Genomic DNA, 17360 nt, shown 5'->3' with positions numbered 1-17360 from the left:
CTGTAAAAACATGACTTTAAACGGTGTATCATTCTTGACAGTAATCACATGACATACTCACATCTGGATGGATGAAAGTAAATGTTGTGTTCTCGTCAGGATACATGGTGCCAGCCTCAAGGATACCCCCTCCAGAGACCCCTCACCCCTCTGGAGCCTGAAGATGCCAGAACTGCCCTGGAGATTCACAAACTGGTATATGGAAGCCATTATGTTGCATGAAATTGCAGCAGATCACTTTTATTGTCCTTTGTTTCATTTTTGTCTTTTAATCCTTCTCTCCTCAGATCTTGCGTTTTACAGGTGAGTCAGACCTCATCGACTGGCAGGGGCAGATGCTGGGGAACTACATAGTGGAGAAGGGTCAGAGCCAGCCAGCCTTGAAGGATGAGATCCTGGCCCAGTTGGCCTACCATACATGGGCCCAACAGGAGGTGCAGAACAGTCTGAGGGGCTGGCTACTGCTGGTCTGCTGCCTCAGTGCCTTCACCCCATCACCAACACTTGACAAACCCCTGCTCAAGTAGGTGCTACACTTTGGTTAGCCTGTCATTTAGTTAGCATCTTTATAGACTAAACCAAATCTTCATGGTATAAAGTCATACTGTAGTACATATTAACTATGAGGCATTTAAAACAATGGTCCCATATTGTAGAAGTGAGGTTTTCATGATTATAAAGCAGGTCTAAGTGTTACATATATACTGTCAAAGGCCAAATCAACAGAGAAATTTACGTAGCCAATACTCAGTAACTGTGCCTTCAAACGAGCTGTCAGGACTTTCGTAAGGTTGTGATGCCACATCTACTGTATACAGTCACCGCTCTCCCTCATGCCGCCATGGCCATGCAAACACACCAGCACAGCTAATGCAGAAACACGGTGGGTGGTGCCTGCTCAGGCCTGTGAGAGCCAACAGAGTGGTCTGGGCTTTTTGGACAGGGGCCCGAAATAGACAGATTTTTTAACATTGATCAGCTAAACATTTTCCAGTGGACACCCAAAATAAAAGTATGAACCTGAAAATGAGCATAATATGGGACCTGTAAACAAGCACTGCCACTCTGGTGCCATTGTGGATCTTTTTCTTCTTTTTTTTTTGGCATCTGCCATAATTGACTTGAAAGTTATAGCATCTCCAGCTCCATGAGTCAGAAGGCATTATAGTGTGACTATGTAACTTTACGAAGACAAAACATCTTCCCCTCAAAAATCAAAACCAACCTTTGTTCACCAACACCCTTGTTCAATTCAACACACTCTGGTTTGACCAGTAACTTATGGTTGCTAATGTTAGCTAATAGACAACCAAAACCAATTTGAAAGGAAAGTGAAAGTTTGAAATATGATGCCATGTAAACAGGCAGTGGTTTGCTAACAGGTTAGCCATAATCAATTGCATGATTGTTTTTGCTTGTAGTGGTCTTTAATTGGCTAAAAAACTGGTCAGTGCAGCTTTAAATGCAAAACCTTCCATGGTTAATCTTAATCTTACTGGTTTATCGTTGGGCTTTTGAGAAAAATGTTAAATAACAGTAGAGAATACATGAGGACGGTGCATATACTGTCGCAAGCCAAACACTTCCATAGAGTGATTGGCCATTTTGTTACTAACCCTGCCTGAAAAACACTTAAAACCCCTTTATCTGTCTGCACTTGACTTAGTCTTCAGTATTGTGTGTGCAGGTATGTGTCTGACCAGGCTCCAGCAGAGTACCGCTCACTGTGCCAACACAAACTGCTGACATCTCTGCAACTCCCAGCTCCCACTGCCCGAATCTACCCCCCCACCCAGCTGGAGTGGACCACCAACCAGAGGAAGGGCACCATGCTGCTGGATGTACACACATTCAATGGTGAGACTTACTGAAGAGACTTTCTCTGAAGAAACAGTAACAACAACAGCATATCTGCTGTTATACACTCATATCGAGCCTTTGGTGTTCCTTTCAGATGAAAAGCTGACAACTGAAGTAGAGTCTTGGACCACAGGAGAGCAGCTGGCCTCATGGCTTCTTCATTTCAGGTACTCTTCAACTTCTGAGCATACAGTATGTTTATCTCCGTCTACTTGTTAATGTTTCAACATGTTGATATTCACATACACATAGTAGTTTTTTTTTATTCCTCTCCTGTGTGTTGGTGTTTCGTAGAGGTGTTCAGGAGGCGGTGCAGGGCTGGTCGGTGTCTCTTCTTACTGATGATGGCTGGTCAGACCTGGCTGGGTCGGACTTTGTCATGGATCTTCTGGCCGGAGCTGAAGCTGAAGTAATGCCACCACCAGGGACTCCCTCCTCTACTTACTCCGACTACCTTTTCAGCAACCAGGGAGACAGGTAGAACAGTGAACAAGTGGCTACAGTAGTTTTTTGGGCCAATCCAGGTTTATACAAAAAAATGTACTAACACAGTGAGCATCTATGTATCTCTGTCTTTCCTTCTAGGATGCCTGTTTCAGATCTGGATGACTTCATCCCACCTGCACCTCCTATGCAAGCTCCTGGGCTGCCTCCTTTTGAGGCACGGCCCTGGGGCAGAGATTATCCACAGGAAGGTAAGTGTTACATTGTGACGCTGCAATTAAATTCTTATCAGATCTTTAAACAACATCTGATACCCCCTTTCACCACTCCTTTCCTACAATCATGCCCACTCTATGCAACAACAGATTGTGAAGAAGCAGCAGTGTTGACATTATGTCAAAGACATTTATCAATTGAGTTGCAGAGATGTCTACTGAAGTTAGCATGCTAAGCAGCTAGCCCCACCTTTGTACCGCTAGAGGTGATGGTCTGATAGCCCCCTGTCCCCACCTGCTGTGTCTTCTCATCTCCGGAGTCAGAGCCGCTGTAAATCACCTCCGTGCTATATCCATTGTCTTCAAATTGACTTCTGTTGGTCTTGGAGGCTGTGTTCACTGGGAGACCAATGAGCATGAGCCTGGTTGAGCTGAGCACCGTGGCCTGCGGCGACCTCCCCTGTGTTAGCAAGGTAGTGGTTCAGGCAATACTATAATGTGGCCACTTAGCGCCACAGCTAGCTCAGGTAAGTGGCTGCAGCCAAAGATAGCTAACAAAAAGTATAGTGAGCAGCAGTTGCCCTTTACTCTGGTGATATGCTGGTGATAATTCTAGTCATATCTCACATTGCTCCTTGCTGCTACCCATTTGGCCTTATTGCCATCTAACATGTTCACGATAGGAGTGCATGGACCTGCAAATGTGACTTGCCCGTAGCAGCAGGACTGGACAGTGTATTACCCTTGCAACATGACACCCCCAACAAGTCTGGTCATGATAATATGTGTCTGGTTGTCAGTGCTATCTTGGCAGGCCTGCCTACAGATTAGATTTAACTTATTTGTCAAAAGTTCTACAATCATTACACAATCCAAACCCCAAATCAAAAAACTTCACCCAATTATCTCAGCAGCTAGTCTCTCAGTTGCTCTGTGTTAACTTTCACTCAATTGTATTCCAAGTGACTGTGCCCACACTGGGTAAACTTGAAGGTCGCATAACTAAGACAGATTTGAAATTAGGCACAAATGTAATCAAGTGACTTTACATTGTTCCAACTTAAGGTTCAATTACCATCCAAGAGACAGAATGACTTTATGTAGACAGGTTTAGAAATGGATACGTCTAAATAGCATCAGAGAATTGGTGTCAATTATTGTAAATTAGGTGGACGTAGCTGAACAGGTTGGGCATAATTCTTTAATTGCCATGAAGAACTTTTAAATCTGCATCAGTTTATTTTTTTGGCCACTTATGGGCAGTGCAACAAGCCATAAACACAGCATGTACCTGTTTACAGCTTGTTGAGCAAGCATATATATTTACGCATCCAGCTGACACGGAGTAACATTTAGTTGAAGTTGTGTTTCTGGTCACCTGGAAAATAGAAGTACAATTTTTACTCTTTCTAGCTGTGATCAGTGTCCACCAGTTCCTGATATAAATATCTGGCTCTTGAGCTGCTAAATGCCCCACTATGTTTACCTGCTAGTTGGTAGCTTTGTCTGAGGTTATGTGTATTTGACAACCTGGGATGAGACTCAACAGTCATCTATCTTTTTTATGAATTTCTCATCCTGCTTTTCATTAACTGAAACAAAATTAATTTTCAGACTGATCATTTTGCCGTTGTATCAAAAAGTAGTTTTAAAATCTATTATGGGCGTTAATATTGTGTCCACACATTGGATACTCCTAAATAATATATTTCATTTGTTTAGTTGAAGGTGGCAGAATACATACACAATGCACACAGAGGTACGAGTGGTGGTGGAGGGGTTCCATTAATGAGTATTTCTACCCATGCCCAGCCACATTCTTGTGTTGTACTAATCTCTCTTCCCCACCTGTTTTCAGGCCGTGGTCGACAGATGGATGCCTACGTTGATGACTTGTTTGACCCTGTGCTGGACCAAGGACCTCCGGTCAGTGATGTCATCACGTTTATTTTACTATTTCACTATAATTAATGAAAATGTTATGTTTTCCTATCCCTGAAACGTTGTATACCCTAGGCTGTACTCGGCATGCTCATTGTTCTTTGATGGATTTGGTATCTCTGCCTGTATCTTATTACTGAGTGTGTGAAGTCACTGGTTTGTGTTTCCTGCTGTCATTCCAGTAACTGTGGCTGCTCTCTCACTTACAATGTAATGCATTACTGTGTGTGTGTGTGTGTGTGTGTGTGTGTGTGTGTGTGTGTGTGTGTGTGTGTGTGTGTGTGTGTGTGTGTAGGACATGGAAAGAGTAGCCATGCTAAACCACAGGATGAGAGGAGGAGGCGGGATTGGACCCATGCAGCCTGGCATGTATGGAGCTGGTATGAAAACTGGATTTCCTGCTACATCTCCACAAACAGTCCACACCATGCTGTTCATGGTTACACTATGGTTTCAATGTAAAATATTACAAGACTGCCATTTACACAGTCATTCTTAAACCTGAGAAAAGTCTAGTTTTGAAATGCATTATATTTCAAAAATAGATGTAAGATATGTTTTATCACATCAAAGGTGTCAATTTAACACAGACAAATATTTTTTTCAAAACTCTATTCTCTGTTTAATTATTTTGTTTGTATGAAAGTTGTGTTACACAATAATAACCTCTTTACATATTTTTTTTATGGTAATTTCTCTACAAAAACTAAAAAAAATCAAAGTCACAAATGCCACAGTCTTATACAGATTTTTGTAATGTACAGCCCTCAGAGACCCTCAGTTCAGAAAGAAATATATGGATAAAACAAAGGGCAAAAACAGGAAGAGCAGACAGACATACAGTATGTGTCGTACATACAGAATAGACAGATGTGTGGCAGTAGTAAAACAGCTTGAAACGTCTGAAAACCTTTGGGTTCAGGTTTCTTTTAAAAAAATCTTAGAAGGTATTAAAATATACACACACAGTATATAACACATGTTGTTAATGGTTTTCCATTGTACTTCTGTACTTCCTTCAGTATGATCATGAAACAGGTATTTAAATATGTTCTATGTAGTAAACAAGTCTTCAAAAAGCTTAAATTTATTTTGGTGAACTCTGTACTGTTATAATTTTATAGAAACAGTAAAACAATATGTAACCAAGAACTACAAATTAGCAATGCTTTAAGTATAAGAAATAGAATACACTAAGAACTGCAAATTAATAGAGCTGGTAGCTACATGTCTAGGCCGGATAATATATTAATGTAAAGTAGTATATTATACAATTGTAACAGGCAATAAAGCTAAGCTAAATATTTTAGCTTTAATAGTCATTTCATTTTTTAATGAAATGTTTCAGTCTCTGATAATCCTGTTTTTTTAGGTATGCCTATGACAATGCCAGGCTATGCTATGGGTAAGTCAGAAGCCTCCTTTGTATCATATCAAGCAAGTGGCAGAAAAAGTGACAATCTTTCATTCTTCTTATCTTTATGTTAATGTGTTCCCTCGGCTCAGGGGGGGCGGTTAACCCAGTGATGCACACCTATGGTGCAACTCCCATGATGCCAACCATGCCAGCCATGCCAGCCATGCAAACCATGCCAGGTAAGCCCCCTACATCAATCTTTTCATCCAGATAATTCAGTAAATGCAGAGGTAACACAAAATTGTACATAGAGCTTATTTAACAGCATGAAGATTAAAGAAAACAAATCAAATGACACTCAATGACACACTGTCATCAGCGTTAAACGTGCAGATTTCTTATCATGCAACCATATGTTTACTCAGAAAACAAATTCAGAATTTAAAGCACAGAGCAGTATTACATTTCTATCAACAAAATGGACAATCTTAAATAACTGGAAAATACAAAAAAGCACATTATATTTTGAATAATTAGCTCAAAGAGTATATGGACCCATTAGCAACGGCACAAGCAGCTTATTATGTCCAGACAAATTAATTTGAAGGCATTAAACAGTTTGTCATATTCTTTCATCATTATTCCCACACAGCTATGATGATGCCTCAGATGCCCATGGCTGCCCCACCTGTTGCTGACCCCATGCAGGTGGCAGCAACACAGCAGGCCCTCATCAACCAGCAGGCCACTCTCATGGTGAGGAAAAGTACACCTAGCACACTATCCAAATATCATGCTGGCCAGTTTCAATCCCTTAGTTGGCCCTCCACCCATGTCTACGTTGCCTCACTCCTCCACTTACCACCCCTCCGACTCTGAAATTAGCTGTCCTTTCCTCCTCTTTAGGCCCAGCAGATGACCATGCAGGCGATGAACCTGTCCCAGCAGCAGACGCAGGAGCAACAGAGGAAGCAGGAGATGCAGCAGAAGAAGGAGGAGCAGAGGCGGAAGGAGCAGGAGAGAAAGCAGGAGCAGGAGGAGGAAAGGCTGCGGAGACGTCGGTCCCAGCGGCGATCCAGGGACCACTCACGCTCACACTCACCCTCACCCTCCCCTCCATCTCCCTCACCCCCACCTGCCCGGCACAAAGTATCTGCACCTAAACGTACTTCCAGCTACAAAAAGCCTGAGCCAGAGGTATTTCTCTATATAGCATATGTTTTTATAGTATACTCCACTGCTTTTATTTTTTTTTACAGTACAGTGATGCAAAAACAAATAAGATTATGGAAATAAACAGGGTGAAAATGCAAAAGGAAAATAATACAGTAAAAACATTTAAAATGAATACATTAAAACATTTTTAAATTAAATGGTAAAGTAAGTAAATACATTAAAATAGAAAGTATCGCTTTTTTGTAAATTAGTTAATGCCTGCATTTATTTTGAATATTATTTTGGTGAATTTAATGGTATAATAATAAATATATAAAGTCATTTATTTTTTTTATATATTCTTGATGTTGGCATTTTCAGTCCTCCATTTTTATGCCACAAAGGGATAAGATATATGGATACACATACAAAACTTGTTAGTAGGATACACTCATTGCTGGTTTGGTTAAATGCATGAGAATTTTGACAATTAGGAAAGTACAGAATACTGCAACCATATTTTTTAATCCTCTAAATCTGAAGCAGTGATATCAATTGGTCTCTTTCCCCCTCATGCTGTGTGACCATGTCCATTTCCACCACAGCCAGAAACACAAGAGGACTTACCAGATCCAGAGGACCTGCAGTCTTTCAGAGATAAAAGAGAATACTTTCAGAAGATTGGTGAGTAGAGATGACACGCTTTCATCAGTAATAGCTTCCTCTTTTTACCAAAGTATCTTCCAAACTCTCAAACTGCCTCTCACCCACGAACAGACCCCATTTTCAGACCTTCCTTGTATCTTTGACTTTGAAGAAGGCTGAAGAATGTGAACATGGTGGCAGTGATTTGTTTTTGCTTAAAAGTTTGAACACATAATGGGAATTATCCAGGGGACTTTCCGCTATATGCCCTGTATTTAACTGAATATAGGATATGAATGCAGGAGAGCTTGTGTCTACAAGCTCTCTCAATTAAATGTCATTAGGTCTTAAAATCAATGATGTAATGGCTCAATGATGTCAACATGTCACATGTACAGTATCACTTTAAATCATCAATTTCACAATAAGTTTCCATTTTAAAGCTGCTTTTTTATATTCTTTTATTTGTGTTTAATAGCTCTTTTAGCTGTTTTTTTCAGTAGCACATGTCTCCGCCCACTCATCCAGTAAAAGAGGTATCCCTGCCCATTCAACCCAATTAGGACATCTAACTCCATAAAAAGTCAGCTTGTGAATGCACAGAGAAGATCCTCCTGTTTGCTGCTAAGTCTGCCCATCACTACTGCGGTGATGTTGTGATATGGTGACATATAGAAGAGGGAGATGATTGCTAACTGCAAAATGGACAGGAAGTACTTCCTCATTCCTGTCTCCTCTACTACCCTCCAGGTAAATCCAAAACTCATAAGCCTCGGCCGGCCAGCCCCAGCCCACTCAGACAGCAGCAACGCTCCCCACCACCTCGTCCATCACCCCCACCTCCAGCACCCAAACCTGAGGGTACGAAAATGGAACAAGTTCAAGGGGCTGAATAATAATTTTTTTAATATAGAAATATTTGGATATAATTTCTGTCTCTCATCTCCCACAGCTAAACGTCACCGTACACCTCCTGCCAGAGAAGCAGACACCCCAAAAGAAAAACCTGTTCCAGCCCCCCTCATTAAACCTCAGCCTGAACCCACCTCCAGCATCCGGGAAATCATCAAAATGTACAACAGCCGACCCCAACCAGAACCCAAACCCTTTGAGCCTGTCAGGTCAGTTTTAATGTCCCACAAAATGTTTGAATGGATCAATGTCATTCTGTGGTTCGCGAAATATTGGCAGTGCATAATGTCTCTGACCCCTTGTGGTGCAGCCATTTTGAGCTGAAATCTGACTCACAATTCATGAAATTAGAAATAAAATTTGTAGTTTTGAATTTTTAGGCTATGGTTTCAAAGGTAAAAAAAAAAAAGATTAGAATAAAAGTAGAATGTTTTAATAATGTTGGATGTGTAACATTTTCAATATACAAAGTTTTAAAATCATTTTCAGATTTTCTGAACATACTTGCAGGAATGGAACATACTTAAAATGTTAATTTGTCCATTAAGATGCTATAAAATAACAATTATTCAAAGAAATCCTCAGATGTCAATCAAAACAACGAAATAAATGAAATTGGTCCTGGAAGATTTCATTGTCCTGTACAAATGGAAGAAATTCTGTCAGTCATGTTTATTGGGCTTAAAAACAGTTCATGGAGACCGTGGATGTTGTGCATCACTGACCCAAAGAGTCGATACATGACAAACTGGGAATGAGACTCAAAAATCAATTAAAGTTGAAGGAGTAGAAAGATGGTTGATTGTTGAGTCTCATACCAACACTGACTCTGTCCGAGTGTCTGTGTTTGTTTTCAGTTCAGCCTCTGAGTCAACTTGGTACTCACCAGAGACTCTGGTTATTTCCCTCCAGCTTCTTGTTTTCCCCCTTCTCCTCTCTGTATGGTCATGAAGTAAAGTACTTTTCCTCTTAAGTAGGCACTCAACAAGGGAGAAGAGGGACCAATTACAGTACATTAAAACACCAACATTGGCTCGCTGCTACAGACAAGATGAGAGGCGAGAGTGAGGAGAAATACATTTTTTGGTCCCAAAAGTAAAAAACAAAATCTCTGAGCACTCCTCTCTAATAGGCTCCAGATTAAAGGAACTTGGGGCAGGATCAAGAAATAAGACTCAGTAGTGACACGACGGCCGTTGTGGCTGTTAGGGTTACTGCAGCCATCGGCCAAGCCGGTGCGGGAGCGCGCATGAACTCTTCACAGCAGTGCAGCTGATGCCTTATCCCCTACACACATGAAGCAGCCGGGAAGCTGCTCGCTGTGTGTAGTGACACAAAAGCGCGGCGATTTACCGTTACGGTTGATGCAGTCTGAAAGGCACAGGCAAAAGCAAAGACGGCTTATTGGGGGACAAAAACATCGTCTCTGATACGGGATTGCTGTGTGTGAGCAGCTAATGTTGCTACACAGACACAAACAAACCGTTAGCCTGTGGCTACATCCAGCTGCTAACGTCACCTCCCAGATAATAGGTTGGGTTTGGTCCCATATATAAAGGGACATATTTCTAACTATTCGGTTTCAGACTAAAGGACCGTGGAAAAAGCGCAGTCTGTAACTATTCAGTGTTACACAGCGGTGGACTAAGTTACATGTTAGCAGCTAACGCTACTTTGCACGTTAGGCCACTCCAAGTCCTCGGTGATCTCATATGATTTTCAAATCAAGCTCTAAACATGACCTGTAATGTTTTCTTACCTGGTTACTAGGAAATGAGTCATGTCAGCATCTGTTTTCAGTCCCAATTCCAGTTGAAGCTGCCTCCATGAGTCGAGCGCGTATCCAATGTATATTCGGGTGCCAGCCCGGCTTTGGTTGTAATTTCTTTTCGACTCACGACATGCTGCTGATAAAACCTTCGTTTTCTTCCTAGTATTACTTTTTAGTGGACTTTGTGTGGTGGTGGGTTGTTTGCTGGCCGTAGCAGAATCCATTACTCGCAAACATTAGCTTGGGTCCACCGCGCTTGTCTTCTTCCCGTATCCAAGTGGAAAGCCGTCGAGGACGCGCATTCAGCATCATCTGACATCACGTCCGCAGGACTGCGCGGGAAATTCGGACACGAATTGCAGTACATTGTGCAGCACACTGCCTGTTCAAGGCAATGGAGAGATAGAGAGGGTGGGCTCATTCTTTTTGGTTTTGAACGCTTCATCACCCATTAGCATTAAAAAACTTAAAATGCATGTTTATTTTTTCACAAATCCTGCCCCAAGTTCCTTTAAAGTAGAATTCGAACAGTGGGTGTTTTTTCCTCCAGAAGGTCAGGTCTGGCTCTGCACCTGATACTCCCGTCCAGAGCTGTCCAGCGCTCAGCAGCTAACAGGTGGCTCCGCCCCTCCTGTCCGCCCAGGGCTCCCCCACACAACAGCCTTGCAATTTTTCTTCTCAATTTCAATATTTTCAGCTCACCCGAATACACATTGTTTTAGTGTGTAATCACAGTTTAAGAAAATTCACTTCATGTTTGTTGTGAACACAAGGGAATTATGACATTGGACATTATGACCGGACAGATTTAAATATGTCGGACTTCAACAGGTTTTCCCAGTAAAAAAAAATGGTAGTTACTTGATAATGGAAAGCCTGCTCCACTTGTGTATACTGTAGAGTCTCACAGAGTTTAACACTTTATACACAGAAATTGCACAATACCACAGCCACTAAGACCCTTTTTATGCCAGCTTTGATTTTCTACACTAATAAAACAAAGGAAACTCTCAGACATCAGATGTCAATCAGTAAAAATGTTTTCCTTCAAGGAAACAAAAACGAAATCAATGAAATTGGTGCCGGAGATTGCATCTTTCATTTAAAAATTCCAGCACTTTAACTTAGAAATGACGGGAGAGGATGACATTAAGCAAAGGTCCCTGATGGGATCTGAATTGGCCAGATTGTGCTTACATGGTATGGTATGCATTTTTCCCTGTACAACCAGGAAACCCATAACATTAAATTTAACTTACTTTTATCCAGTTTCCCATTTTTTATGATTGGTGAACCATGATTTTGATTGTGTTTTCCTCTCATACTACTGGACCAGAGACTACCAGGAGTCGAAGTGCCAAGGGGGTTCCTGGGTTTCTGATCCCACAGTGGCCTCATCTAGCAGAAAAATTAACTCCTGTAGTGTTTTGTGATTTACTGTTTTTATCCTCTTCACAGACCTGTACGACATTTTGTGAAAAAGAGTGACCCCAAAGAGGAAGCTCTCGCCAAATTAAAAAACGCCACACCAGTGCCACGAGAGAAGGTTCGGATTGTCTGACTACAACTACTAATAAAAAGCCAATGTATCTAAATTTCTCTAGAGAAGAAAAGTTATTTTGTCAGATTTATTATTCTCTCTCACTGAGTATCTCTGTTGATAATATACTGTCTACTACATCCTCACATTTTCTTTTTCTTCTGCTTGCAGAAACAGTGGGTGCCTCCTCCGCCAGCATTCAGGCCTAAGATCCAGCCACCTCCTCCCAGGAGCCCCTCCCCACAGCCTTCTCCTCCCTCCACCAGAGGTCGCCGTGAGATCTCCAACGACATGAGGCAGAAACAGCGCCCCCTGGAGGACTTGTTCGGCTCGCAGCGCTCCCGACAACCTCCGCCTCCTCCCCCCGACTCCCCACCACCTCCCCTGCAACCAGCACCCATCCTTCAGAACATCCCTGAACCACCGCTCATGGCTGCACCGTCTCTCAGTGGGTGTCGCTTGTGTCATGTCCTCTGTGAATTGTGTTTATGTGAATTAAAGGCCTCTGACAAGACACAAATGCTGCTAACTTATGTTTCACCCAGTGTTATTCAGTGTGACTTTCATCTGCTGTTTACGAACTGTAGATATGATGCCAGATGAGGAGGGCATTCGCTCCCAGCTCCACCCCTTCTCTGCTAGTGTTTACATCTCTTACTCCAACGTGCCGGGAAAACTGTTCTTGCGGAAAGAAGTGAGACACACACACACACACACACACACACACACACACACACACACCTCACTAACCTCAAGTATCATTATTTGTGTGCAGGTGTTTTACCCCAGAGAGATGTTCAACCGGCCCTACATCCTCAATCTGTTATGTGAACAGGTTTGTATATTTACAGGTGGCATCATGTTGAACCTGATAATCTGCAGTTGACTAAGAAGTCCTATTATATATATTTATGCATTGCTCATTATCTACATTGCACTTCAGAGGTATAGGACATCACACTCTTCACATGATCATTGTGTGATGTTTTTAGATTATGAGGGACACCTACTCTGACAGCTGTGTAAGGATCAGCAGAGAGGAGAGGAGGAAGATGAAGGACCTGCTGGGTGAGGGTTTGGATAGATCATCATAAAGACGGATGCTACAATGTTGATTCAAATGTTTTTGCTACAAGCTTAACTCATTCAAAAGTGAATTGTAGAAAAACTCAACAAATCACTGAATATACAGTATATCATGTCTATTCTCTCTCCATTACTTTTCTCTATATTATCCTATTTCAATCAAAATGAAATAGCAAATTTCAATGTGGGGACGACTATAAGCACCATCCAGAATGACAACATGAAGAAGAGGATTGTCATTGCTGCTCGAGACAACTGGGAAAACTACTTCACCCGCCTGTTCCCTGTGAAGGTGAGCACGACAAAAAGTAATGGTAAAGCTGGAGATCATATAGGATGTAAAACATCTCACAAGGCAGCTTTACTCACACATTCCAAACACAGAGACAATCCAAAGTGCTTAGCATTGGCAAAGAAAAGCTTAAAGGTGCACTATGTAGTTTTGTGGAAGAAATGTTAATCAGAAGAGAAAGATCTTCACTGACTGATTTTTTTCTGCCTAAACAAACTAAATAAACAAACTCTCTTTGCTTTCATGACTAAATAAACTGAATAAACATACCAATCTTAAAGGACAACACAATTTATACTGTTTTACTTTGTTTATATGTCGCGGACCCTGACACCTTTCTTGCTTCAAACAGTGTTCTGGGACCTTATTTTCCTCTGTGAACAGCATGTTTAATCACTTATGGAAAAAATACACATTTCTGAGTTTGTATTATTACCTCATTGATTTTGTAAATATTGAAATTCTGAGATTTAATTTCTTCTACAACACTACATAGTGCCCCTTTAAATGTGCTAATCTTTTAAATCAGCTGCTGGAGGGGAGTTTCTAGTTAGTTAGAACTAAGGAAGCCTCTTGGATGAGAGGTGACATGTCTTCAAGAAACTGAAACAAGTCCAGTTGCCTACAATACAGCACTTAGAATTACCATGACCTGGATGACTGAGAACCTTCATCGAGATATAGATGTTTATGTGAGGAATTCTTATTATGTCATTTCTAAAGCAAAAGGCTTCATACACATGCTTGTATAATGACATATATAATAAAATTGCTAACAGGTTGGAAATTCCAGTAACCTCTTGTGAATATTAATAAGTATGTTTTTGTTACAGTCAGACAGTGGGGACACGCAGGTTTTGGGTGTTTCTCATCGTGGCATTCGTTTCCTGAAGGTGGTCAGAGCATCAGGCATCAACCCCAAGCACCTCCGTCTTCTCAGGAGCTACAGGTAAACATGCAGCCTACATACACAAGTACAGTAGTATAAACTATACACAAAAATCCTGTGTTTAATTGACATGCAATCAATTACATTATTATAATATAATAAAATAATTAATGATTATAATAATAATATACAATAATAATTCATATTCACAATGTTATGGTATTATTTGTGGGCTTTATCACCAATCTAACGTAGTCAGTTTCTATTCTGTCCTCAGTGTGTGTCTTTACACAAATTGACAGATAGCGAACAAGCTCCAAGAGAAACTCAGAGGCGGGAATAAAGTTGAATGGCCTTTACTGAGGTCTTGAAACAAACAATCGTTCTCATGAAACAATTTTTTGTAAAACTGAAATGATACAAAGAAATAATTACCAATTACTGTATTGTCACTAAAATAACATAATATATTCACAGAAATGATAATGCAAATAGCTGTAGTTGTAGTCTACTGTTAGTTTAGCATTAGCACAATTTACATGTAAAGAAAGTAAACATTTATGCAATATTTCAAAATGCACTACAGGAATCTGTGTAAGAACAGAGTTAACTGAAAATGTGAACACAACTCAAGTGATAATTTCCTAGGCACAAACAGCGGGAGGAAAAGAAATGATAGCTGGAGCTGCAAGCAGACCGCATGGCATGTAGAAGCTATGCTTTTCCTGATCAGACGCTGCACACTGTCATGTGACTAAATCTACCTTTCAAAATAAAAGCTTGAATTAAACACAAGGTAATGAGCTACTCTTAAATGCCAATGAGCGGAGAAAAGCAATACATATACAGGCAAAGCTCACATAGAACATGACACTCCCTGCCTGGTATTATACAAATACCACTATCAGAATAAATCGAACATGACTTAACAGAGAAACTAAAGTCACTCCGTGTCTTCTGCACTCTTGAGAAGAATCGTCTCAGAGATGGGTCTCAAATAAGCTGACCCAGATCTCATGACCTTGAGTTCAATCTTCCTGACCTGAAAAGGCGAGTCTGGGTCTGAAGAGATAGGCACAAGCGGCCTGGCATTAATCATCCCCGTGACCTCTGCCATTAAAGTTGACAACACCTCATGAGTGAGGCGTGAAGGGCTGGTTTGCATGAGCATGGAGTTCAATATCCGTCTGGAGATGCCAATCATCTGCTCCCAAACTCCCCCCATGTGGGAGGAATGGGGAGGATTGAAAACCCAGTTGCAGCCTTCTTCACTCAAGTACTTCCTAATATTGGGCTCTTCAGGATCCGTGAGGAGTATGTGCAATTCATTGCAGGCACCTGTAAAGTTGAGAACGCACCTCAGTGTCAAGATCTGGAGTGACAAGGTCGTATAACTCCTCTTCTGAAGTGGACACTCCTTCCAGTAGGGACAAGAAAGGGGGCCCAGTGAGCCAAGTCGTGTTAGGAAGCTCAGCTGCAGATACAGATCGAGTGGCGTGATCTGCTGGATTTTGCGTGGTGTAGACATAGTGCCACTGCTCAGGTTTGGTGGACTTCCTGATTCGCTGTACTCTGTTGGAAGCATACACATATAAACGTCTAGTCTGGTTATATATGTATCCTAAGACAACCTTGCTGTCTGTGTAGAATTGCAAGGAATCTATACTGATGTCTACCTCACTCTCCACTAACAATTTCTACCATTAATACAGCTGCACTCAGCTCCAGCCTCGGGACAGTGTGGGCAGCTGCGGGAGCTAGTTTCGCTTTCCCTAGGACAAAGCCTATGTGACACTTTCCATCACTGTCGACCACCTTCAGGTAAGCCACAGCAGCGATAGCTTTCACCGAGGCATCAGAGAAGATGTGGAGTTCCTTCCTGAGGGCTGTGGTAAGGGTAGTAGGAGTGTAAGCTCTTGGAATCCTGAAGTCACTCAGACTTTGCAAGGAGTTTTTCCACATTCTCCATTCATCTTCCTTTTCGTCTGGAAGAGGACTGTCCCAGTCAAGGATCTCCCCGCTGGTAAGTTCACGCAGTATGAACTTCCCCTGAATGACGACCGGTGCAACGAGTCCAAGAGGGTCAAAAAGACTGTTCACAGTGGCTAGAACACCTCTATGGGTGAAAGGTTTCTCTGTAGCAGCCACTCTGAAAGTAAAAAGGTCATGTTTGAGATCCCAGCTAAGCCCTAAGCTACGTTGGATGAGATCTGAGCTGTCATCGAAATCCAGATTCTGAAGACCCTTCGCATGGTCTTCTGGAAGGAAGGCCTCCAAGACTTCAGGGTTGTTTGACGCTATCTTATGGAGCCGCAAGTTCGAGGCAGAAAGCATCTCTTGTGTTCTTTTGAGCAGGTCGATGGCATTGGCCGCTGATGAAAGGGACTCGAGGCCGTCATCAACATAGAAGTCTCGCTCTACAAAGTGTTTGGCATCCGTGCCGTATTCACTTGCTCCATGTTGTGCCGCATGACGAAGACCATAGATGGCTACCGCCGGTGACGGGCTGTTGCTGAATACATGGACTTTCATCCTGTACTCGACAATTTCATTGCTGGGGTTGTTGTCCTTGAACCAACAGAACCAAAGAAAGTCTCGATGGTCTTCTCTGACGATAAAGCTGTGAAACATTTGCTCGAAGTCTGCTATCACAGCCACTGACTCTCTTCGGAAATGCAGCAAGACTCCGAGCAAGCTATTGTTCAAATCCGGGCCAGTAAGTAGCACGTCATTCAACGAGACGCCACTGTACTGGGCACTGGAATCAAAGACAACTCTGATTTGAGTTGGCTTACGAGGGTGGTATACACCAAAGATGGGTAGATACCATCGCTCGACTCCCTCTGACAGTGGTGGAGCTAACTCTGCCTGGTCGTGATCAAAGATCTTTTGCATGAAGCTCAGAAAGTGAGTTTTCATCTCAGGCTTTCTTTCTAGGGTGCGTCGAAGAGAAGTAAGGCAACTGAGAGCCTGCTCTCGGTTGTTTGGGAGCCGTTGCCGAGGGGATTGAAATGGAAGAGGTGCCACCCAACTATTGGTGTTGTCCATGACCATCTCTCTATCCATGAACAGGAAAAGCTTGTCTTCGATGGAGAGACCCACTTTATCATCATCCTTGGTTCTTTCAAAGATTGAGCTGCCGAGGCTGCATTCTTCAAGGACTGTGGTGCTGAACTTTCCCTTCACTTTCAGGTGCTTAGGGCATGGAGAAAGGAGGGAAGGACGCCCATTTTTTAAGTACGTTGGTCCGAAA

The 17360-nt window shown here is 42.0% G+C and overlaps 1 protein-coding gene across 1 annotated transcript in view; it reads left to right on the top strand.

Annotated features, from left to right (window-relative positions):
- Positions 1-17360, top strand: part of myo15b (myosin XVB) — a 56760-nt gene that overhangs the window by 26474 nt on the left and 12926 nt on the right. The window contains exons 28-49 of the mRNA XM_084342168.1: positions 100-195; positions 288-523; positions 1688-1857; positions 1955-2027; positions 2155-2337; positions 2446-2555; positions 4378-4445; positions 4756-4840; positions 5833-5865; positions 5967-6056; positions 6470-6573; positions 6724-7014; positions 7578-7656; positions 8368-8478; positions 8570-8738; positions 11759-11846; positions 12012-12288; positions 12428-12534; positions 12616-12675; positions 12833-12908; positions 13100-13218; positions 14052-14167. Of these exons, the coding sequence (XP_084198294.1) occupies positions 100-195; positions 288-523; positions 1688-1857; positions 1955-2027; positions 2155-2337; positions 2446-2555; positions 4378-4445; positions 4756-4840; positions 5833-5865; positions 5967-6056; positions 6470-6573; positions 6724-7014; positions 7578-7656; positions 8368-8478; positions 8570-8738; positions 11759-11846; positions 12012-12288; positions 12428-12534; positions 12616-12675; positions 12833-12908; positions 13100-13218; positions 14052-14167 (2741 nt within the window). The remainder of the gene's footprint in view (positions 1-99; positions 196-287; positions 524-1687; positions 1858-1954; positions 2028-2154; positions 2338-2445; positions 2556-4377; positions 4446-4755; positions 4841-5832; positions 5866-5966; positions 6057-6469; positions 6574-6723; positions 7015-7577; positions 7657-8367; positions 8479-8569; positions 8739-11758; positions 11847-12011; positions 12289-12427; positions 12535-12615; positions 12676-12832; positions 12909-13099; positions 13219-14051; positions 14168-17360) is intronic.

Source organism: Pagrus pagrus (genome assembly GCF_965226575.1).
Source record: "Pagrus pagrus genome assembly, chromosome: 21".
Lineage (NCBI taxonomy): Eukaryota > Metazoa > Chordata > Actinopteri > Spariformes > Sparidae > Pagrus > Pagrus pagrus.
Note: the sequence above shows the minus strand (reverse complement) of the source record. Positions and strands in the feature narration are given on the sequence as shown.